Below are 23,470 nucleotides of genomic sequence, written 5' to 3' on the forward strand. Positions count from 1 at the left end.
GCGGGGGGGTCCCGCGAACCGGCGTGGCCTGATTCCCGCCCCCCGCCCAATCTCCGGTACCGGAGACTTCAGCGGGGGCGGGATTCACGGCGGCCAACGGCCATTCTCCGATCCGGCGGGGGGGGGGGGGTCGGAGAATGACGCCCCAGATTCTCGAATGGTGATGCAGGATTAATGCAGGCCTGGGGCGTCATTCTCCGACCCCCCACTGGGTCGGAGAATGGCCGTTGGCCACCGTGAATCCCGCCCCCCGCCCCCGCTGAAGTCTCCGGTACCGGAGATTGGGCGGGGCGGGAATAAGGCTGCGCCGGTTGGTGGGACCCACGCTCAATTCTCCGGCCCGGATGGGCCGAAGTCCCGCCCAGAAATTGCCTGCCCCGCCGGCGTAAATCAAAGCTGATATTTACCGGCGGGACCAGGCGGCGTGGGCGGGCTCCGGGGTCCTGGGGGGGGGGGGGGGTGTGGGGAGATCTGACCCCGGGGGGGGGGGGGGGTGCCCCCATGGTGGCCTGGCCCGCGATCGGGGCCCACCGATCCGCGGGCGGGCCTGTGCCGTGGGGGCACTCTTTCCCTTCCGCCTCCGCCACGGCCTCCACCATGGCGGAGGCGGAAGACTCTCCCCACTGCGCATGCGCGGGAAACTGTCGGCGGCCGCTGACGCTCCCGCGCATGCGCCGCATTTCCGCGCCAGCTGGCAGGGCAACAAACGCCATTTCCGCCAGCTGGTGGGGCGGAAATCCCTCCAGCGCCGGCCTAGCCCCTCAATGTTGGGGCTCGGCCCCCAAAGATGCAGAGCATTCCGCATCTTTGGGCCGGCGCGATGCCCGTCTGATTGGCGCCGGTTTTGGCGCCAGTCGGCGGACATCGCGCCGTTGGGGGAGAATTTCGCCCCTGATTTTTCACCCCTACAAACTCACCTTGCCTGCTAATTTAAATGGCAGTCGTGTGCAGCCCAGTGTTTACGTGGTGCAGTTACTCCTTAACAGGTATACTTACTTGCATCCATATGAGTTGGGACCTAATGTTTAAGACCATAAGGTATAGGAGCAGAATTAGGTCAGTCTATCGAGTGTGCTCTGCCATTTAATCATGCCTGATATGTTTCTCATCCCCTTCTCATGCCTTCTTCTCCCCATTATCCACTGCAGAAATCTTCATCTATGCTTTTGTTACCTTCAGTCTTGACCACTCCTGCACTCTCTTGGCTGACCTGTCATCTTCCCACCCTCCGTATATTTGAGCTCACCTATTTAGCCCTGAACAGAGCTTCCGACTCCATATCCCCTACATTACAAAGACTGCCTACCTCCACCTGGAAGAGTGCTGGAAAGTGAATAATTAATACAAACTTCCAAACATTGAACAATTAAGTCAAACTCTTCTGGCTCAGGTTCAAGAAAGAAGCTTTTATTAATTAATAAGTTACAATTCCCTCATGTTGGGCCTTTTGTTAAAAGGTATTAAGGTAAAGAAAGGTTATAAATGTGGAGCCGACCTGTCTGGAGATCCTTGCTTCAGCACTGACTTATTGGGAGTGAGCTTGAACCCTCCCAAGCTGAGGGTCACTCAGAAGTAGAATTTCCCTTTTTCCTATTGTATAAGTGATTGCAATGTAGGTTCTTTTTGCCGTAGTGGAGGTGGCTTACTCTTCCTCAAGATCTCATCAGTATGTTTAAACATGAACCTTTATTATTGGTCTTTCACCTATTTACAGTTCCATGGTACGGTCAGGGATGATGCTGCTCCACCATGCAGGCTGCTTATTAACTGTTGCTTCTAGAGTGTTCGCTCTAGACCAGTATTGTTCAAAACAGTTTTTGCTGACCCAATCTTCGTGACGCACCATTTTCTCTTACCTTTAATGCAGCAGGTGAGCCTCTTGGTCCTCATGATCTCAAATGTTACATTTCTGCTAAGGACTTCAGCAGATGGTTTAAGTTCTCACTGCATCCTTTGAAAAACATCAAGAGATTAGTCCTCGAACTTCTCCTTCAAATGCCTTTGAAGTTGAGGGTTTTTAAAACTCTCATTCACCTGTACTTCGCTGCATATAACACACTTGGGCTTTGCATCAGGATTTACATTGGCACAATTAAAAAAGCCATACCTCAAGAAATCATCTTTGTACTGCTTTGTTCCCCATTTGTTTAAAATGATTAATCTTCAGCTCTTCACCACCTCGTTGACGTGCTTGCTAGCAGCTAAAAAATGGAGGAACCTCTCCTGATTTTGCACCAAAAGCACACGAACAGGGAGCGTGACATCAGTGTGCATGACCTCTCTGCCATTGCTCTGGTGGAAGACTGCATCATTCCATTTAAAGCAAGTCGCAGCAAGCATTCTCAATTTAAAAGCATGACGCTCCCGCAATGGGGAACTCCACAACCAATTGCTCCTCCACCCTTCCAACACCCACCCCCGAACCACCCAGTCGCAACCGCAGTTTGAAAAACCATGCTCTAGACTGTTCTACCAGTCTAAACATGTGATTTTATGCATCATAACGGGTGGTGACACTCTCCCGTTCCATGTTAACCCTTCCTCTGCTGAGCACCTTTACAAAGCATATAGGCACAATATCACAACCGATGTAGTAGTCTTTCTTATTCTATCTGTGTTGATTAGATTTTTAATCCTTCTCTTGTCCTTATAAGCATTTGTACTCAGCAGGGTAAGAGATATCCTTTACCAACACAAGGTCCTTGTCAGAGTGTTAATCTCTCTATCCTTCTTTAGGATTTTTTACTTGGCAGCTGCAAGAGATATTTGACAAATAAAAGGTATCTTTAAAGACATTGGGGAGTATATTGGATAGCTTTAAAAACAATTGGCAGAGGGATGGCAAGCACAATTAAACTGTTCCAATCGTTTCCAGTGCACACAGCCTAAAATTGAGTTGCCTGCTAATTTACAATTGTTGTGCAGCCACTGTTAAACATTTGCTGAACAGCTATGTGCCTAGGCAGGTGGCTTGTGTTCATGCAAGGCGAGCACCATTTAAATCTAGCCTCAGTACTTAGCCAGCGGCCTCTCCCCGCCCCCCCCCCCCCCCCAACCCCATTACACTTGCTGGGATCCAGGTCCTACATAACCCTTTGAATCTTTTCCTTTTTGGTACCTTTCCTCCCATTCTTTGCTTCACATCCATTCAGTCTGGTTTCACTCTGCATTTGCTGCAGATTGCAAGCAGCAAATGCAGGGAGAAATGAGTCTGCGATCAAATGTCAGGTCAGCTGAGCATTCCAGGATGCACCCCACTCCACACCGAGTCAGCCACCAAATGGACAATCAGGAATTGAATCACATGGTGATACATCTCAAGGTTGACATGTGGAACTCACAAAACTACATGCAGTCAATTGCTTGCAATCCTTGCCAAGTCATGTGTACACGCTTCCCGTTTCTCAATGGCGAAAATGAAAAGTACTTATCTCTTTTGAAATAGAGCTTCAGCAACTTCCCTTATTGAGCAACGTACAGCAAACTGGGAGACATTGCCAATATTACTTGCTCCCAACACCACATAAAAGTTACAGTATTGAATTGTAATCTTATTTTTGAAAACACCTGCCACTCATGGCTTATATTGTCAAGCCAAATGCTCTTTAGCCTAATACCAATTTGTATCTTATATTGTTCTCGGGAAAGCAAGAGAGAGGAGTCACATGCAGAGCTCGGTCTGGTGTTTTAAATAAGTTAGAAGTGGTTATTTTCCTCTAGGTCTTGAGTAACTATTGCATGTAAAATTGGCAGAACCATCTGAAGTTCACGATTTAAGTTGCTTTGTCAGATGGGTCCCAGCGCAGTGCAATTGTCAAGGGAAAGTTAGCACTTCCGGACAATTGCCACATGAATGAAGCCTTACCTGAGAACCTCTGAGTGGGATTCCATGGGGCACCCTCCAAATCCAATGCTGGTGAGCCAGGCAGTTACTGGCCATTATGACAGCAATGTCAGCACCCTGTGTCACAGATGCCATGATTCACCCTGTTGCTTACTTCGGTACCAGAGGTTGAATTTAAAAAAATTTGAACCAGACAAGAAATTAGCAGAAACCACTTTTTAACTGAAGAAATTTATTGGTACATGTAAGGGGGAGGTAAGGAAAGAATACTGACATGTCAAAGCAAGAGTTACACAACTAGATTTAAATTCTCCTGTTTTGGAACCCATTATAAAAATGAATCTGCATCAGAGCTTAGTGCAAAACAAATTGCGATTCTCAACATTATCCTTCTATAGTCTAATTTGTTCACAATGAGAGATGTCAGTGCTAAGTGAATGCTCTGCTCAGGTCAATACCCCAAATTAATTAAAAGGCATTCAACAATGCACATTATAGAATAAAATACTGTATACTTTCTGCTTCAGACAGTTCACATGAAACTGACAGGAAACATATCAAAAATGTACATTGACAGCTAATGATTTGTGTCATGAAATCATGATTAAAATATGTATTAATTACAAAACAAATCTCATCCCAAAGTCCACTCAAATGATGTGAAATAATCACGCTCTTGATCTAATGTCCTCTACTGAAAGCAGGTAATCCACCATTCAATCCGATCATTATTTAACAGACTCGAGGACTGAATCAATTACTCTGTCTTGCTCCTCTGCTATTACCTGTCGAACAAACTGTAGCAATGGCAGATATTAATGCACAACTTCACAGAAATACTAATTTTTACAAAGATAACATTTTTGTACCATATAATTTGGGTAATTTTTTAAAAAAACCTTGGTGTGTCAACTGCGGCTCAATGGACACCATTCTTGGTAGAATCAGAAGGCAGGCTAGGGGTAAGTATGAATCCAGAGACTGGACCAAAAATACAGGCAGACAAACCAAGGATTGCTAAACTGTTGGGAGATGTCTTCTTTCAGTTGAACTGTTAAACTGAGGATGTGTCTGTCTTCTGAAGGCCATGGCATTATTTTGAAGTAGGGAGATCTGGTCAATATTTATCCCTCAACCAACATCACAGGTAAAACAGATTATCTGAACATCGAAACATTGCTGTTCACATGTCCTTGTGCGCAAATTGCCAAATTTCCTTCTTACGACAGTTGCTACACTTGAGAATTACTTCATTAACCGTAGAGTGCATTGGGACATCATGAGGTCGTGAAAGATGTATTAAAAATGCAGTCTTTCTTTCATGTATTACACGTGTTCCTACATAGCAATGCTGTAAAGCTTTGAACACTACCTGTATATGCAATGTACATAGAACCAAATCCTATCATTTTTAATTCAGTGCTGTTTAACAACAATGTTAGTTTGACGATTACATTACATGTACATTTAAGATATGGAGATGCCGGCATTGAACTGGGGTGGGCACAGTAAGAAGTCTCACAACACCAGGTTAAAGTCCAACAGGTTTGTTTGGAATCACTAGCTTTCGGAGTGCAGGAGCTGCACTCCAAAAGCTAGTGATTCCAAACAAATGTGCTGGACTTTAACCAGGTGTTGTAAGACTTCTTACTATGTACATTTAAAATCAATTTTCTGTTTTAACAGAAAAGTGTAAACCTAAATTACAAAAATACAATCCGCATAAATGTAGAATCTAAAAATAACACACGAGAATCGAACCCCAAATATGGGGCGCGATTCCCTGCTCCCGCGCCGTTTAAGAGAATCGCCTGGGTCGCCAAATTTTCCCGCGACGCCGGTGCGACGCCCTCCCGCGATTCACGGAAGCGGTCAGATCAGCACAATCGCGTTTTGCGCGGTCCAGTGAATCGTCCGAGACAGCCAAAATGGCGATTCACCGGTACCCCCGCGATTCTCAGTGCCGGATGGGCCGAGCGGCCTGCCCAAAACGGCGGTTTCTCCCCGGCGCCGTCCACACCTGGTCGATGCCGGCGGGAACAGTGCGGGAACGCTGGGGGGGGCCTCAAATGGGGTCTGGCCCGCGATCGGCGCCCACTGATCGTCGGGCCGGCCTCTCTGAAGGAGGACCTCCTCTCTTCCGCAGCCCCGCAAGATCCGTCGGACATCCTCTTGCGGGGCGGACCCGGGGAGGACAGCAACCACGCATGCGCGGGTTGGCGCCGGCCAACCCGCGCATGCACGGGTGACGCCAGTTATGCGGCGCCGGCCACGGCATGTATGCGGCGCCGCCTTTACGCAGCGCCAAGGCCTGGCACGCGTAAATGACGCGGCACCGCTCCTAGCCCATTTTCGGGCCCTGAATCGGTAGGGATAGGGGCCGTTTCACGCCGTTGTGAACCTTGACGGCGCAAACATTCTGTCTCCATTTCAGAGAATCGCGCCCATGGAATTTTATGATGAACGTGCAATCAGAAGTTGAACAATAACAGAGTGCTGCCAAATGCCCTCTAGGTTAATCAAGTTCCTTAATCTTAACTGCATTTCCAATATGCAACTTAGTATAATTATGGCACCGGATTTGCTGCTCGCTTTTCACCACGGGTCGGGAATACAAGAAGCCATGAAGTCAGTTCGTACTTTGTAATAATTGTGAATTAGACATTTCTGATTTGTGCAAATTTCATTTCACAGAATTTACAGTGCTGGAGGTCATTCGGCCCATCGAGTCTGCACTGGCCCTTGAAAAGAGCACCCTACCGAAGCCCTATCCCCGTAACCCCGCCTAACCTTTTTTGGACACCAAGGGCAATTTAGCATAGCCAATCCACCTAACCTGCACATCTTTGGACCGTGGGAGGAAATCAGGGCACCCGGAGGAAACCCACGCAGATACAGGGAGAACGTGCAGACTCCACACAGACAGTGACCGAAGCTGGAATCGAACCTGGAGCAGTGAAGCAACTGTGCTAACCACTGTGCTCCCATGCCGCCCCCTTTGGGTTTACCCTCCTCTCATTGCAAACGTATAATTAGAAAATAAAATTATTATTAGACAGTCTAGCTATGATTAAAAAAGACATTTGGACAATTTGAAACTTGTTTTCAATCAGCTGTTGCAAATTTCTAAAACAATTTCAGTGCTTTGAACTCTTGCCCATTAATAAGTAGCTTACCAGAACTTCAGCAACCTGCGATTTTGTAAATATTGGGGACGATTGTGCCCACATCTGCTGAGAGTGCAGCAATGTGGGAGAAATATCTCGCAAGAATCGGAAAACGAGATTCTCGCCAGCGGTGACATAACGATCTTCTGCCTCATTTAAATAAATATCAATACTATTAAAGGGCTTCCCCATCATATGTCCCCCCGCAAAGAATTCTCCCATGCTTTTGCAAAATGAGAAGCTGTTGAGGGGAACCCACTTGAGGCGCAAAGCAGGGGGGGGGGGGGGGAAAGAAAAATGCCAGGGCAGTACCACACTTGGATGAACACCCTTGCCCCCGTGCTCTTGGGGGGGGGGGGGGGGGGGGGGGATTGATTTCAGCGCAGATTGGGCAGTGATGGCAAAAACTATACATCCAGATTTTCTGTATACAGTGGGGGTGGGGGGCGGATATTGATCTCAGCGCAGATTGGGCAGTGTGGCAGTGATGGTAAAAACCCACACCTCCAGATTTTCTGTATACAGTGGGGAGGGAGGGCGGGGTATTGATTTCAGTGCAGAATGGGCAGTGATGGCAAAAACTATACCTCCAGATTTTCTGTATACCTGTTGGACTTTTCCATGATTAATCCTTGCCTCTCCCAAGTGGAGATTAATTTTGTCCCTCAATTTTTTTTCCAGTAGTTTCCCTATCACAGATGTTAGACTCACGGGTCTGTAATTTCCTGATTTTTCCCTACTTCCCTTCTTGAATAATAACACTATTATTAGCTGACCTCCAGTCCTCTAGCACCTCTCCTCTGGCCAGAGAAGATTTGAATTATTTTGTCAGAGCCGCTGCAATCTCCTCCCTTGCCTCCCACAGCAACCTGGGATACATCCCATCTGGCCCTGGGGATACATCCCATCTGACCCTACCTAAGCCCACACCTCCACCCTAACCCGTAACCCAGTAACCCCACCTAACCGAAGGGCAATTTGGCATGGCCAATCCACCTAACCTGCACATCTTTGGACTTTGGGAGGAAACCGGAGCACCCGGAGGAAACTCACGCAAACATAGGGGGAATGTGCAGACTCCGCACAAACAGTGAACCAAGCCGGGAATCGAACCTGGGATCCTGGCGCTGTGAAGCAACAGTGCTAACCACTGTGCTACCGTGCGAGCCCATAAGAGTGCTATAGTCGAAATCCGATATCACATCAATGGGTCACAAATTTGAAATATTTTATTGCTCACAACCGACCCCTCAAAAATTTGGGGTAGATTTTTAAAATTAGCATAGCATAACAGGAGCGATAGAAATTCTTATGCGGCTTTACATCATAATAGGATCTCCTATTACAGGAAACTCCATCATAAACATTTCCTTGAAAATTCTATCCAAATATTACCCAAATAGAAACAGAGAGAAGCAAACATCACCATGAAGTTGGTCTCTTAAACCTCCTTAAAAAACAATCTAAGGTTATTTGACTCTTTAGGTAGTTTGCTCATTAGAAGTATTGCTTTTGATAGGCCAAATGAACATTTAAGCTCATCATGTCTATCCAACTGTGAGATAATGCTTCACAAACCATTAAAAAATGAACAGTGTAATGCACAAGATTTATTTTAAATAGAAAGAATGGTGCAACACTGGAAAACTAGTGGATAGATATTTTTTGTTTCTGCCAAATTAGAACCAAAGATCAATTATTTGGAGCTTTATAAAACATTTTGCTGTATCACCATTAGTAGCTTTTCCATGTCTATGGATTCTAATAATAACATCTCACTATACTAAGAATCTTTAACATGTCATTGACAATACATTTATTATAAACATATTGCAATAGGTTTTTTTTTCATTTGCGTGCATTAGCAAAAAAGTGAATACAATGCAGTTTTTTTCTGTAAACTACAGGAGTGAGGCAGTAATCTTTTACAGTACGAAGTCTTACAACACCAGGTTAAAGTCCAACAGGTTTGTTTCGATGTCACTAGCTTTCGGAGCGCTGCTCCTTCCTCAGGTGAAACAATCACCAGGCAGGAATGTTCCCTTCCAGTCGGGGAACACTTCAGCAGTCAAGGGCATTCAGCCTCTGATCTCCGGGTAAGCGCTCTCCAAGGCGGCCTTCAGGACGCGCGACAACGCAGAATCGCCGAGCAGAAACTTATAGCCAAGTTCCGCACACGGGTGCGGCCTCAACCGGGACCTGGGATTCAAGTCGCATTACATTCATCCCCCACCATCTGGCCTGCGAAATCCTGCCAACTGTCCTGGCTTGATACAATTCACACCTCTTTAACCTGGGGTTACCCCATCTCTGGATCTGTAAAGATTTAATCACCTGCTAATGGTCGCATTCCAAGCATTGTCTGGCATCTTTGAATTTGTCTATATATGTGTTTCTGGAACATACCTCTCCATTCACCTGAGGAAGGAGCAGCGCTCCGAAAGCTAGTGACATCGAAACAAACCTGTTGGGACTTTAACCTGGTGTTGTAAGACTTCGCACTGTGCTCACCCCAGTCCAACGCCGGCATCGCCACATCATGGCAGTAATCTTTTAGGTTATGCAGTACTCAAATTATGTAAATTCTGTCAAACTGACCAGAATTTCATGGTTCCAATGTGGATGAATCACTTACACAACTGAAAAAACCCAGAAATAGGATATTGACAGTGCCTGAGCCAATAAAACAGGTTACCCAAAAGATTACATATATTTTCTCCAAGCTTAAATATTTAAAATGCAATCACTAGGACCTTCCATTCAATGAGCAAACATTCATTTCTGGAATAAAACTATAAAATACAATTTTGTAAATCAGTAAGACTCCATACATTTGACAATACTTAATAAGCACAATCAATGGGCTACATGCCTGTACATATAAAAATACAAATAATCAGACTAGTATTGTGTTTTACAGTAATATTCATCAGCATGTCTGTGACTAACTCCACACAATTAAGATTCCATTCATGACACTTCTGTGGAAAGCAGAATTTAGTGTCACCTTATCTTCTAGGCTGGGCTGGTTAGCACAGGGCTAAATAGCTGGCTTTTAAAGCAGACCAAGGCAGGCCAGCAGCACGGTTCAATTCCCGTACCAGCCTCCCCGAACAGGCGCCGGAATGTGGCGACTAGGGGCTTTTCACAGTAACTTTGTTTGAAGCCTACTTGTGACAATAAGCGATTTTCATTTCTACACGAGTATCACCCAACATCAACTAGATGTCTTTGGTAAATTAAAACTTCTCAACAACATAAGCCTGAAACTGACTTATCAGTAATGTAAAATGGATGACAGAGAATCGTGTAACCTGTTATACACCTGACATACTTTAAAGACAAAAATTAAAAAGGTGTAAAATAAACTATCCGTTCACTGCCAGCTCTTTCACGCTATTACTGAAATCCAACCACAGCTCATAGTATTTATATAACAAAATCAACATTATTCTGGGGGATGAACAATTGATATTTCCGTACATCAACTTGTACAGTACTAATCATACAGTAAATTTAATATCTATAGATCACTGACATTGCCATTTGAAAAGTGTGGCCGCCAAACTTTCCGTTTTGTCATCAGGGTCAGAAAGACATGCACCGTTTCAAAAATCAAATACATTACATCTGCAGCATTACACCTAATTTAAATTGTCTTGTGCCTTCCAAAGCACAGAGATGCCTTTCTCTAGAACAATTAAGTTTACATCCAAAATAAGATGCCAAATTCATTAGTGCAATTCTAAATTAATATGATCTTGAATTATTATTAAATTGGGCTTAATGTCCACTAGCAACATTCAAGGGGCATGAAATTATTTTTAAAATTCATAAAGAGAATGATATGCAGTGGTCATTGCAATCTCAATTTAACACATCATAAATGCTCTGGGCAGACAATATTACCCAGTTGTTCAAAAGCCACAGCTACATTACGGACTCTAATTTAGCTTAATGCTCAAATTAAGTCAGCGAGTCACATTTATTTTAAGTTACACTTCCACGTTTGATAAATGATTTTAAAAAAAAAAATTCCTGTAGAAGTCTTCAGCAGATTCATGCATGAATCACAATATTTCCTTAATGGCAGTACCAAAGAGCTTAGCTAATGGGCTTCAAATGATGTCTACTCTGGAAGAGCATTTTTTATTTTTAAAGGTATTGTAAACTTCAAACGGTCATACTATTGCGCTCATTGCAAAATTTGCAGTGAATCCCTCCACTGAGGTCTGTCACAACACCTGCTTTAACTAAATCTTCCAGGAATTTCCTCTCAGTTTCCACATTGTGCATAGTTTGGGCTTTCATAGCGTTCATCCGGACATTTTCATAGTAGTGCAATGGTGTTTGTGGTTGGCTAAGGTTGTATCCAAATCCTACCAAGCTGACCTCATCGCATAGATGTGTAGCCAGAACAACAGCGCTGACTCCCAATGTAGGAATATTCTAAAATATAAATCAGATAACGTTCATGTTATTCATGCAAGACCGATTTATTTTTAAAAGTCTAGTGCCATATTAGGGCAGTAATAAAAAGCTTGAAATTTTTGATAGTTGCTTCAACAAAGAATGCAAGTATAACAAACAAGCCGACAGGAAAACATCAATGAAACCTGTCCCATATTCACCAAAAAGCATCATGACCCACCACTCCTGTGCTCCCATATTTGCCACCCACCACAGGCTATGTAATCTCCTTGGAGAGATAAAGATTAGAACAAGAAAAAGGCAGGGGGCAGGAACCAAATCTGCGAGGACAGCTGCTGGTAGGTACCTTAGTTGGGGAGGGGGGGGGGGGTGGAAGAGACAGCACATACATAATACTTTCAGTTTAGGTTTGCACAGCTACGTTACTATTTTCTACAATTTAAAATTTCATAAATTGGAATTTAATTGCACCAAGAGTCCTGCTTACCGTTTAGATAACCAGTGGGAATACTGCATCATCTTTCCACAAGCAGCCTTATGCTATTTAGTTCAATCAAGCTTTTACCTTGACAGCATTGAGCCTCGCACTGAATCAAGGCCTCAGTGGGGTAGAAATCCTCTCCCCAGAACTGCCAGCCAATCTAGACAGTGTGCAGTACCAGCAGCACCATTGAGGCGATGGACGCTGCCAGTATTGCACTGGGACCTATGCAGACGATTTAGCGATGGATTCTACAGTCAGGTGAAAAGAATCCTAGCAGGGTTTACTGGGCAACCTCCTCAGATGTAGGGTCCATGTCACCGAAGGGCCTTATTTGGCCTCTGGAGGCCACCCCAAGCTTTCAAATGCTGGACTTAATCGGAAGGCAGCAGTTAACTGCTGTAAACCTCCCTCCACTTTGAAAAACACACTTTTCTACTTTCTGCCCTTGAACCAATTTTGTAACCAGGCAGCACTACCCTTTTAATCTCTCAGACTTGCCAGCCATGTTAAAACCTGTCTTGTGCTACTATATTACCTAGCAATCATTTCACTAAGTTAGTCAAACAGGATATGTCTTTAAGAAATCCATGTTGATTTTCATTTATTTTCCATTGTTTGCCAAACGCCAGCTGATTTTGTCAGATTACTGACTCGAAAGTTTCCCCACCACTGATGTGAAGCTGATTGCATCTGCTGAGCTTTTGAACAAGGATGTAATATTTGCAATCTACTCCCACCGAAGGAAGATGTGCTTTTATAAAGTTAAATTAAACTTTGTGTATCTATACGTTAATATCTCAGTGTTTTACAAAATATATTCGTTAAATCAATGCTCTCCCCCCAATTTTCCTTTGTTTTAGTGCGTCATTTAGGTCAGCTGATGCTGCACAGTTTACCTTAATCACAGCACCCAAGTTGTCAGAGCCAGAGACAGTCAGCACGAGAACAGATTTAAACAAGATAATGTAGACTGATATTTATGCAAATTTTCAGAGACATTGTGCAAGCGACCAATGGAATTGCTTAGAGGTAGTATATATTTTCGCTTGGAGGGGAAAGTCAAGTAATCCTCAATTCTGTTTCGCAGCAGATATCGAGTCAGCTGACAATCATAGAAGACAGGATATCATTTGGCCTATGGTGCCTGTACCAGTTCCATGGTTGAGCTATCCAAATACTCCGAACTCCCTGGATCTGTCCCCACAGCCCTATAATTAGTTATTCCATTCAACCATTTATCCAATTCCCTTTGGAAAGTTACTACTGAATCCTTGCAGACAGTACGACTTTAGTTTAAAGGTAGAAACAGACCCTTGACTGACAAAACAGTCAACATATCACTCGACAGATCTTTCAGGACAGTTATTTTCATTCATCTCAAACTGGTGAGATATGGCATACTTGTTGGGTAGTGGTTCATCTGACGTACATAGGAAATAGAATCAGGAGGCAGACGCGGCCATTTGAGCCGCTCCGCCATTCATTATGATCACGGCTGATCATCAAGTTTAATACCCTGATCCTGCATTTCCTTCCATATTCCTTGATCCTTTTAGCCCCAAGAGCTTTATCTAATTCCCTCTTGAAATTACACAACGTTTTGGCCTCAACTCCTTTCTGTGATAGTGAATTCCAGATTCACCACTCTCCAGGTGAAGAAACCTCTCCTCGATTCAGTCCTAAAGGGTTTATACCTTATCCTCAAACTGGGACCCCTAGTTCTGGACTCCTCCCACCATCGGGAACAAGAATGTTTCAAATACATCTAATTATTTTTAAGTGCAGTTACTGTTATGTAAGCAAATTGTGCAGCCATTTTACAAACAGCAAGATCCTATTATACATTATGGATCTGTTTCAGAGGTATTAGTTGAGGGAACAATGCCAGAGAGGAAACCGGGAGAATATGCTGTTCTTCGAATGGTAGGATCTGAACAGGCAGATGATGCTATTAAGCATCAACCTAGTTTGTGTACAAGTTCCCCCAAAAAATCTTATTCTCTTTTCATGCAGTGCTCCCATTGTCTGTAGGTTTATAATCACGGCTCATGCCATTACATCCCTCTGTAGCAAGGCGAGGAGGCCATGCAAGACCACCTCAAGACAGAATTGGGATTGAACGTGCATACTGGCATCATTCTGCACACCACTCTAGTCATGTAATCAACTAAGATAACTGACCCTCTATGCTCTTACTGGTTAGTTATAAAACCAACACTGGCACCAGGCCACTTGCTGGTTCTCAGAGTCAGGGATTCTTGTACTCTGCAAAGAGCTACCAAGCTAATTCCCTGTCTTGATTGTCAGGACATATTATGCAAGGCAAGGAACCCAAAAGAAACAAAACGGTAGTTGCAGAGACTGAATAATTATTATTAGAATGGTCACTATAATAAGCACCTAAAAAGATGCTGGAACTACTCAGCAGCTACGTGTAATGATGAACAATAGTAATAACAATCTTTATGGTCACAAGTAGGCTTACATTAACAGTGCAATGAAGTTACTGTGAAAATCCCCTAGTTGCCACACTCCGGTGCCTGTTCGGGTACACAGAGCGAGATTCAGAATGTCCAATTCACCTAACAAGCATGTCTTTCGGGACTTATGGGAGGGAACCGGAGCATTCAAGAGGAAACCCACGCAGACACAGGAAGAATGTACAGGCTCCATGCAGACAATGACCCAAGCAGGGAATCGAACTCTGTCCCTGACGCTGTGAAGCAATAGTGCTAACCACTGTGCTACCATGCCACCAGTGAATGGAGAGGTGAGGCACGATTTAACAGCTGGTAAATCTCGTGAGAGGAAATCTAACGTGATCTTGAGACATCACTGTCTGGATCCCGCCCACAATGTGTGGGATCCAGATCAGGCAAATTTGCATACTGAAGTATTGCAGTAAGTGAAGTTCGTTAGTGCAGGAAATGGGATTGAGTGCGGCCTTGAGGCTCCAAAATGAAGCAGAGTCCCGTGGTCTTTCTCAGCGCTGAGCGCGCCGGGAAACACCCGGCTAAAGAGCTTGACACGGGACTCTTTTCCGTTAAATTGCACCAAAAGCTTCAGGTCTGCAACCATTCCTTAAACGAATGACATTAATTGGGAATTTCTTGCAACAGCAATCCTGGTGTCAAACGTGATAAGCTAGGCCATTGTGCATTCCTCTTCACCAGTGATGTCTGATGTCAGAATCTACTGGAGCACTTATTTGGATATGGCACAGCAAGGACAATTACCACTCAGAAGCAACATGGAAGCCAATAAATGCCACATGGTGCCAACTTTACATAGTTGTCAATGTGCAAAGGAAAATTAACATACATAAATGTCCAAAGTATTTTTAAAAATCAGTTTGGCTTGTTTCAGTCTCAATGACAAAAATGTGTGCGTGCCTTTCTTTCGCAGCATGCAGCTGAGAAACCAGAAAACTAGCAAAGAGAAATTTGTTAATGACACAGTTTTGGATGGGGCAGAGCTATTCTAATTAACTTTTACCTGTTTCAGAATAGCTCTCTGCAAATGTCACAGAAGATTCTGATGTGGTGTAAAACCTAATATACTTACTGACAGCACAATTTCCTGGGACCTCTGCACTAGATTGATGTTGCACACACATTCCAAGATATTCCAGACCATTATGATTACTCTATAATAAAACTGCAATTCAGTAAACGACCACTAAGTGGAGTCAAACAACCAATTATCATTTTATATGCACAACAATGAGAATTGTATTTTACAAGTTCAGGACGGAGGCAGGTGGCAACACTGGATCCAAGAACATCACAGCAGTGAGTAAGAGGAGCATCCACAGGTGGACCATCCAGATTCAGTGTCCTGAAGGGGGTCCATCTCCCAGCCTCAATGTTCCTGGAGATCCATCTTCTTTCTCAGGAGCTCCATCTTCTTTTTTCAATGGTGAGTTAGTGGTGTTGAGCACCTGGGTAGGATGGCATACTATATGCCATCATGCCTGCCCCGCCACAGAATACGGTGCAAAATCTTTCAGGACTTTTGTGAGCAAATCTTTTTAAGCTAAAGGATGCAAGGCCAAGCTTAACTAATAACAGACATCCATTAAGCATCCAATTACAGAAAAATCTGATCCATATGAAAGACTCTAAGTGCGATTCTCAGGCAGTGTTACGCTCTCGCTCAAGTGGAAAGAGGCTGGTGAAGAGTGGGAGAGGTTCCTTGCCGAGCGGCAAACAGATGCGATGCAACCGGCCCGTTCCCAGAGGCAATTTCAGAATCTCGCCGTCGTGGCAAGAAACCAATTATCACCACTTAAGCCCCATTTCCATACAACTAACGAGAGCAACCCCATATCCAACGGCCTCCCCAGCAAGTGCTCACGCTAGCACCGATTAGTACTCCTTTTGAAAAACGTGGCAGAAGGGCTTATATGGGGAGCCATCTTTGCTCACAAGGAAAGAGCCTGGGGGCGCTGGGCTTGCCACCTGTGTGCTCAGTGAGGGGTGGGGGCAATCGCTCATGGCACCACCATGCCAACTGTTGGATCGTGTACCTGTTCTGGGGACAATCCCTGTCCCTGCCAGTCTGTTCCAACAACTACCCGTAACCCTTATCGACTGCTGATGCCTTTAGCTGCGCGGCTGAAGGTTATTGCCAATAGGGAATTGGCAATTGTGGTTGAGAGAGCATTTCATAGATGCCAAGTGGATTTCTGTGGATGGGCAGGCAAAGTAGCATGTTGGTTGGTTTATTGTCACATGTACTGAGGTACAGTGAAAAGTATTATTTGCGTGCAGCTCAAACAGATCGTTCCGTACATGAAACAAAACTACATAATAGGGCAAACATAAAGTACACAATATAAATACATAGACACAGGCATCGGGTGAAGCATACAGGAGTGCAGTTCTACTCAGTAGAGAAGATGTGTGAAGAGATCAGGGCCGGGATTCTCACCTAACCGGCGGGGCGGGGGGTTCCCGGCGGAATGGAGTGGCGGGAACCACTCTGGCGTCGGGCCGCTCCAAAGGTGCAAGGAAATCCGCACCTTTAGGGGCCAAGCCCTCATCGAGGGGCTAGGCCCGCGCCAGAGTGGTTGACATGCCGCCGGCCGGCGGGAAAGGCCTTTGGCGCCACGCCAGCCGGGGCCGAAGGGACTGCGCCGGCCGGTGGAAGTCCACACACGCGCGGGAGCGACAGCGGCTGATGTCATCCCCGCGCATGCGCGGGGGGGGGGGTCACTTCCGCATCGGCCATCGCGGAGGCTATGGCTGAGGCGAAGGGAAAAGAGTGCCCCCACAGCACAGGCCCGTCCGCGGATCGGTGGGCCCCGATGGGGGCCAGATCGCCCCGTGCCTCCCCCCCCCCCCCCCCAGGAGCCCGCCCGCGCCGCCAGTAAGGTAGGTGGTTTGATTCATGCCGACGGGACTGGAATGACAGCGGCGGGACTGCGGCCCATCACGGGCCGGAGAATCGCCGGGGGGAGGGGCCCGCCGACCGGCGCGATTCCCGCCCCCGCCGATATTCCAGTGCTGGAGAATTCGGCGGCCGGCGGGGGCGGGACTCACGCCGCCCCCCGGTGATTCTCCGACCTGGCGGGGGGGGGGTCGGAGAATCCCCCCCCCCCAGGTCAGTCCATAAGTCCATCAATCCAAAAGAGGGTCGTTTCGGAGTCTAGTAACAGCGGGGAAGCTGTTTTTGAATCTGTTAGTGCATATTCTCAGACTTTTGTATCTCTTGCTCGATGGAAGACGTTGGAAGAGTGAGTAAGCCAGGTGGGAGGGGTCTTTGATTATGCTGTCTGCTTTCCCAAGGCAGTGGAAGGTTGGGAGGCTGGTTTGTGTGATGCACTGGGCGGTGCTCACGACTCTAGTTTCTTCCGGTCTTGGGCTGAGCAGTTGCCATACCAGGGTGTGATGCAACCAGATAGGATGCTTTCTATAGTGCATCTGTAAAAGTTGGTAAGAGTACTGCTAACTTTTGGTTGGTTCAATTGGCTCTGTTTTATAACCTTTGCTCTCGAGTCGCCAGGTATTTTTATGATACCGCCACGAGGTTAAAGTTCAAGTAATGATCAATAACTCAATACACCAATTATTAAGATTCAAATCAAAGCACATTTATTATACACAGTAATCGCTACTAATGCATAAATTCTACTTCTAAGCTACTTCTATAACTAACAGGCCTATACTTAGCTTCGGACTGGCCCACCAGGTCAGGGGAACAAATGGCCTTTCGTTTGGGTTCGGAGTCTGCGGGATTCAAAAGTTGGTACGGATTGGTAGCTAGGAGCGCCTATCTCGTAGCGAGCGTTGACTTAAGACTTATGGTCTCTTGGCGGCAGCTGAACCGGTCACTGTCGAGGGTTGGTTCGCGTTGCTGAGTGACCCGGTGAAGAAGGACGATTTGAACTTGGGGGCTTAACTTTATAGTCCCCACGGGCTTCCCGCCTTTCGGGGTGGACCCCGTACCTGGTTCCAAGTGATTGGACTTCGTTCCAATCGCTTGGTTCAATTTCTCCAATACTGGAGTGGTTCCCTGATCGATGGGCGATCTTGAGGTATCCGTTAACCTCTTTTGTGTTGGCTCCTGCTGGCGTCGGGGAGTCTGGCTTGACCTGGTTTATCCCAAATGTTTTGAATGTTCCCGGGGATCGCTCATTAGTATGTAGATGGCTGCTACGTTATTATGCAGATGGCTGCTTGTATTGATGCTGTCTGGGCTTTTTCAGAGTTTAATACACAGTAAACTTGCACCTGCTAGTTTCTGCCACTGTTGGCTGAATTTCCCTTCAGCCTTTGCTGTTCTCCATTTTACGTCGGGAGTTGGCCAACCCAGGTGGCTACAAGAGTCAATGTGGACATGCCAACTTTCCTTAGTTTCATAGAATTTCATAGAATTTACAGTGCAGACCTGAGGAAGTATCGGCGCTGTTGTGCTTTCTTGGTCGTAGCGTCAAAGTGGGTGGAACGGGACAGATTTTGTGATGATGTGCGCACCGAGGAATTTGAAACTGCGGACTATCGTGGAGGAGGGGTTGTTGTTTACTCTTACTGATTGTGGTCTCTGGGTCAGGAAGTCGAGTCCTAGGTTTTGGAGCTTTGATAGGAGCTTGGCTGGGATTATGGTGTTGAAGGCGGAGCTGTAGTCAATAAATAGGAGTCTGATGTAGGAGCCCTTGTTGTCGTGATGCTCCAGGGATATGTGTAGGGCCAGGGAGATGGCATCTGCTGTGGACCGATTGCGGTGGTATGTGAATTGCAATGGATCTAGGCATTCTGGGAATATGGAGTTGATGTGCCCCATGACTAACTCTTCGAAGAACTTCATTACTATCGATGTCAGGGCCACCGGACAATAGTCATTGAGGCACGTTGCCTGGTTCTTCTTTGTCTTCTTGAAGCAGATGGCAACCTCGGAACGGAGAGGGGAGAAGTTGAAGATGTCCGCAAACACATCTGCTAGCTGGTCTGCGCAAGATCTGAGTGCACGACCAGGGGCCCAGATCGGGCCCTTCGCCTTTCAAGAGTTCACTATCAAGAAGGCCGATCCAAATTCAGAAGCTGTGATGGTGAATGTGTGCCGGTGGGTCCAGGGCTGCTGGGGCAGTCGACAGCGGTTTGATGATTTCCTGCTCGAACCGAGCACAGAATGCGTTGAGTTCATCAGGGAGGGGTGCGCTGCTGCCGGAGATTCTACTCAGCTTCGCGTTGTAGCCCGTTATGTTGATTATGCCTTGCCACAACCGACGAGAGCCCGTAACTCTAGCATGGTTTGATATTGTCTCTTGGCATCTCTGATGACTTTGCGGAGATTGTACCTGGATTTCTTGTATAGGTCAGGGTCACCTGACTTGAACGCCTCAGACCTGGCCTTCAGCAAGGCGCCAATCTGACGATTAAGCCACGGTTTCCGGTTGGGGAACGTACGTACTACTTTATTTGGCAGGCAGTCGTCTACACACTTGCTGATAAAGTCTGTGATGATGGGCGGCATGGTAGCACAAGTGGATAGCACTGTGCGTTCACAGCGCCAGGGTCCCATGTTCGATTCGCCGCTGGGTCACAGTCTGTGCGGAGTCTACACGTTCTTCCCGCGTCTGCGTGGGTTTCCTCCGGGTGCTCCGGTTTCCTCCCACAGTCCAAAAAAGTGCAGGTTAGGTGGATTGGCCAAGATAAATTGCCCTTAGTGACCAAAAAGGTTAGGAGGGGTTATTGGGTTACGAGGATCAGGTGGAAGTGAGGGCTTAAGTGGGTCGGTGCAGACTCGATGGGCCGAATGGCCTCGTTCTGCACTGTATGTTCTATGATGGTGGCATACTCACTTAGGTTGTTTGCTGAGTTCTTAAATATGGACCAATCCACCAACTCCAATCAGTCACTTAGGAGATCTTCTGTTGCCTCGGACCAGCACTGCACAACCTTCTTAACCAATTCTCCCGCCTCAGTTTCTGCTTGTATGCCAGGAGAAGGCACAATCTTATTGTCCAATTTACCGAAGTGCGGTCGGGGGATGGATCGGTAGGTGCCCTTGATTTGTGTAGCAGTGGTCAAGAATGTTGTCGCCCCTGGTGGGACAGATGATGCGTTGGTGGTTGGCCTTGTTGAAGTCGCCGGCTACGATGGACAAGGGTGATTGGTTTCATTGTTATTTATAACGGTGTACAATTTGCCAGCGCCTTCTTCACTTCTTCCTGGGGTGGGATTTAGACCGCTGTGATAATGGCTGAAGTGAACTCACATGAAAGGTAGCACGGGCGGCACTTCACGGTCAGGTATTCCAGGTCCGGGGAGCAGGAGGTCACCAGGGTTGCCACATCAGAGCACCAGGTGGAGTTGACGAGGAGCCAAACCTCTCCACCCTTTGCTTTGCCTAATGACATTGTGCGGTCTGTCCAATATATTGAGAAGCTTTCAGGTTGTATGACGCAGTCCATTGAGGCAGGGGTGAGCCATGTCTCTGTGAAACACAGCACACAGCGGTCTCACTTCCCTCTTGCTTAGCACCCCAAACAGACCTTGATGCCTGGACACTATACTTGGAACACTGCAGGAGGCAACACCACACACGCAACATCCGAACACCCAGGGGATGAAACAAAGCTCCGGGGACTTGTCCACGGCCAGAGGGTATGTGAGCGTCACGGGGTAGGGGGGGATGCCTCAAGAGATGGGCAAAGGGTCCGGGGGGTCAGCCCGCATTGAGGAAGGAAACGACAGAGGCATCATAATGGTTGTGTGAAAGGATGTTAGTGTTGTACAAGCCCACTCCCGATGGCCTCATCAGGGGGATGGAACTCGGGGGAGCTGGTGGCCACCATCCCCACTCCATGGGACGGGTCTGGGTTGGCACTCACTCACCTCCCCCAACCCCCAGTCAGTTCCCATAGGGCCCTGGGGTTCACCTTGGAGGGGCAGCTGGGTCAGGTCCTAGCTGCTCCTGCATCATCTGGCTCTGCCAGCCCTGGTGGTTCCCCATGGTCTGCACCAGTGTTGACACCCTTGGCGATGCTCTTCAGTGACTGGGCCATGCTCTGCAGCGCGTCAGCCGTGCCCCATCTGCGACTGGGACAAGCTCCGCAGTGCCTCGGCCATGCCCATCTGAAACGGGAAATGGCCCGCCGAACCTCATCAAGGTCGTCCTGTTACTGGGTGGCATCCCCCAGCGAGTCATTCTGCAGAGACCCTAGGCCATTGCCGTCACCGACTGCGCGACGCCTTGGACACGTTCACTTATGGTGCTGACGTCACGCACCAGGCTCTTCACTGCTGTTGCCGCCCTATCAGTGTTGGCCTCGGTGCCACTCATTGCCGGCGACAGCTCCTCTGCCCCAAGTCTCCTCCAAGCGGCTATGGATCTGCTGGGGTGTCGCTGACATCTACCCCTGAATATCTCAGCTGCTCCCTACCATCTCCATCAGGCTGGAACCCAGCTGGGTCCCGAGATCCAGCAACCCTCTGACTGCTATCTCGCCTGGGGGTTCCTCCCTCCCCCTGATGTACATCAGCAGCAGTGTGGTGCTCACCAGATTGTGCTCCAGAAGCCTGTCCACCAACGTCCCACCGAGGTGCGTGTATCTGCACTGGCGGAGGGTGGGGATGACAGCTGTGCCGCAACTCCCCTCCCGAGGTGCTCTCCTCAGAGAGGGGACTACACGGGTTGGGCCAGCTCCGTCGGCTGGAGGGCCTGCGGGAGAATGGACATGTGATCAGTGGAGGGATGGTTCAGTCAGTCAGTAAAGCAATCGCTACTCACGTTTGACATCTCCTCTGGGTGGAGCCTGATGTTTCCTCACCTTTGTGGCGTCCACCAGCCTCCGCGTGGCTGACCGATCTGTCCTCTGACACACTGGTCACTTCCAGGGCACGCTCCTCGAAGGAGGTGAGTATTCTTATGTCCGGCAACCCTTCACCAGTCTGGGCCCTCTCCCAACGGTTATGGGAGAGCTTTTCCAGAGGAGACGCAGAGGGGGCATCGTTAGCCACACATTTGGTTCACAGTGGTGCGAGAGGGTGTGTGAAGGAGGGGTTTAAGGCGGGGGGGGGTATTTGCATTGCTGTCTACTCACTTGCGCCAGTCCTCCTGGTCTCACTCCCAGAGCTGACAGCTGCCGCCACCTCACCCGAGGCAGCACTGGCTGCCTTGTGGCTGACACTCCAGGATCCTCAGGGGACTAGGGCATTCTTCCTGGCCTCCACTGGGTTCAGGGGCCTCCCCAGGTCAGTGTTCCCAAATCTTGGGGCTGATCTCCTGGGCGCCCTTGATGCGAGCTGACTGGCATTGGCAGAGCAAGTGCAGCTTAGGTGCTGCTCGACCTCGTTAGTGAGGGCCTGGCGAACACGGTCCTGGCAAATCAGTGAACGAGCCGTCATTTGAAACGGGAAGCTCACGGCAATTCCCGCTCGCTACCCGCTTAGAAATTTTCTGAAGAATTACGCCTAGTGTCTCTGGCAATGAAACTAGCCCATCGGTACTGCACTAGGTTGTGTGTTCAAGTCCTTGGCTTTGAACCCAAATCAAAGATGTTGGTTATTTGGATTTCAGTAGTAAGTTTGATAAAGTGTCCGGTTAATCACTAATGGATTAAATATTTACTTAAGTAAAGAAAATACAGGGTGGTTGCTGTTGAAGATCAATGCCATAGTCGACAGCATAGTGGCAGTGGTTAGCACTGCTGCCTCACAGCACCAGGGACCTGGGTTCAATTCCAGCTTCGGGTTACTGTGTGGAGTTTGCACATTCTCCCAGTGTCTGTGTGGGTTTCCTCTGGGTGCTCCGGTTTCCTCCCACAGTCCAAAGATGTGCGGGTTAGGTGGATTAACCATGCTAAATTGCCCCTTGGGTGTCCAGGGATGTGATTGAGATAGGGATAGGGTGGGGAAGTGGGCTTGGGTGGCTTAGTGCAGGCCCGACGGACTGAATGGCCTCCTTCTGCACTGTAGGGATTCGATGATTCTATAAGGATTACTGCCAGGGCCAATGATTTTTAGTGTGTAGGCACATCACTTGGAAATAAACAAGGAAACAAAATCTTGGCTTAATTTATTAAATGAAGAGACTGGAAAA

At 47.3% G+C, this 23,470-nt stretch overlaps 1 protein-coding gene across 3 annotated transcripts in view; it reads right to left on the reverse strand.

Annotated features, from left to right (window-relative positions):
• Window positions 1-4,059: 4,059 nt before the first annotated feature.
• st3gal5 (ST3 beta-galactoside alpha-2,3-sialyltransferase 5) overlaps window positions 4,060-23,470 on the reverse strand; it is a 102,583-nt gene continuing 83,172 nt past the window's right edge. For all 3 annotated transcript variants that reach the window (XM_072497565.1, XM_072497567.1, XM_072497566.1), the window contains one exon: window positions 4,060-11,460. In XM_072497565.1, the coding sequence (XP_072353666.1) occupies window positions 11,185-11,460 (276 nt within the window). In that variant the 3' untranslated portion in view covers window positions 4,060-11,184. The remainder of the gene's footprint in view (window positions 11,461-23,470) is intronic.

Source organism: Scyliorhinus torazame, chromosome 3, assembly GCF_047496885.1.
Source record: "Scyliorhinus torazame isolate Kashiwa2021f chromosome 3, sScyTor2.1, whole genome shotgun sequence".
NCBI classification, from domain to species: domain Eukaryota; kingdom Metazoa; phylum Chordata; class Chondrichthyes; order Carcharhiniformes; family Scyliorhinidae; genus Scyliorhinus; species Scyliorhinus torazame.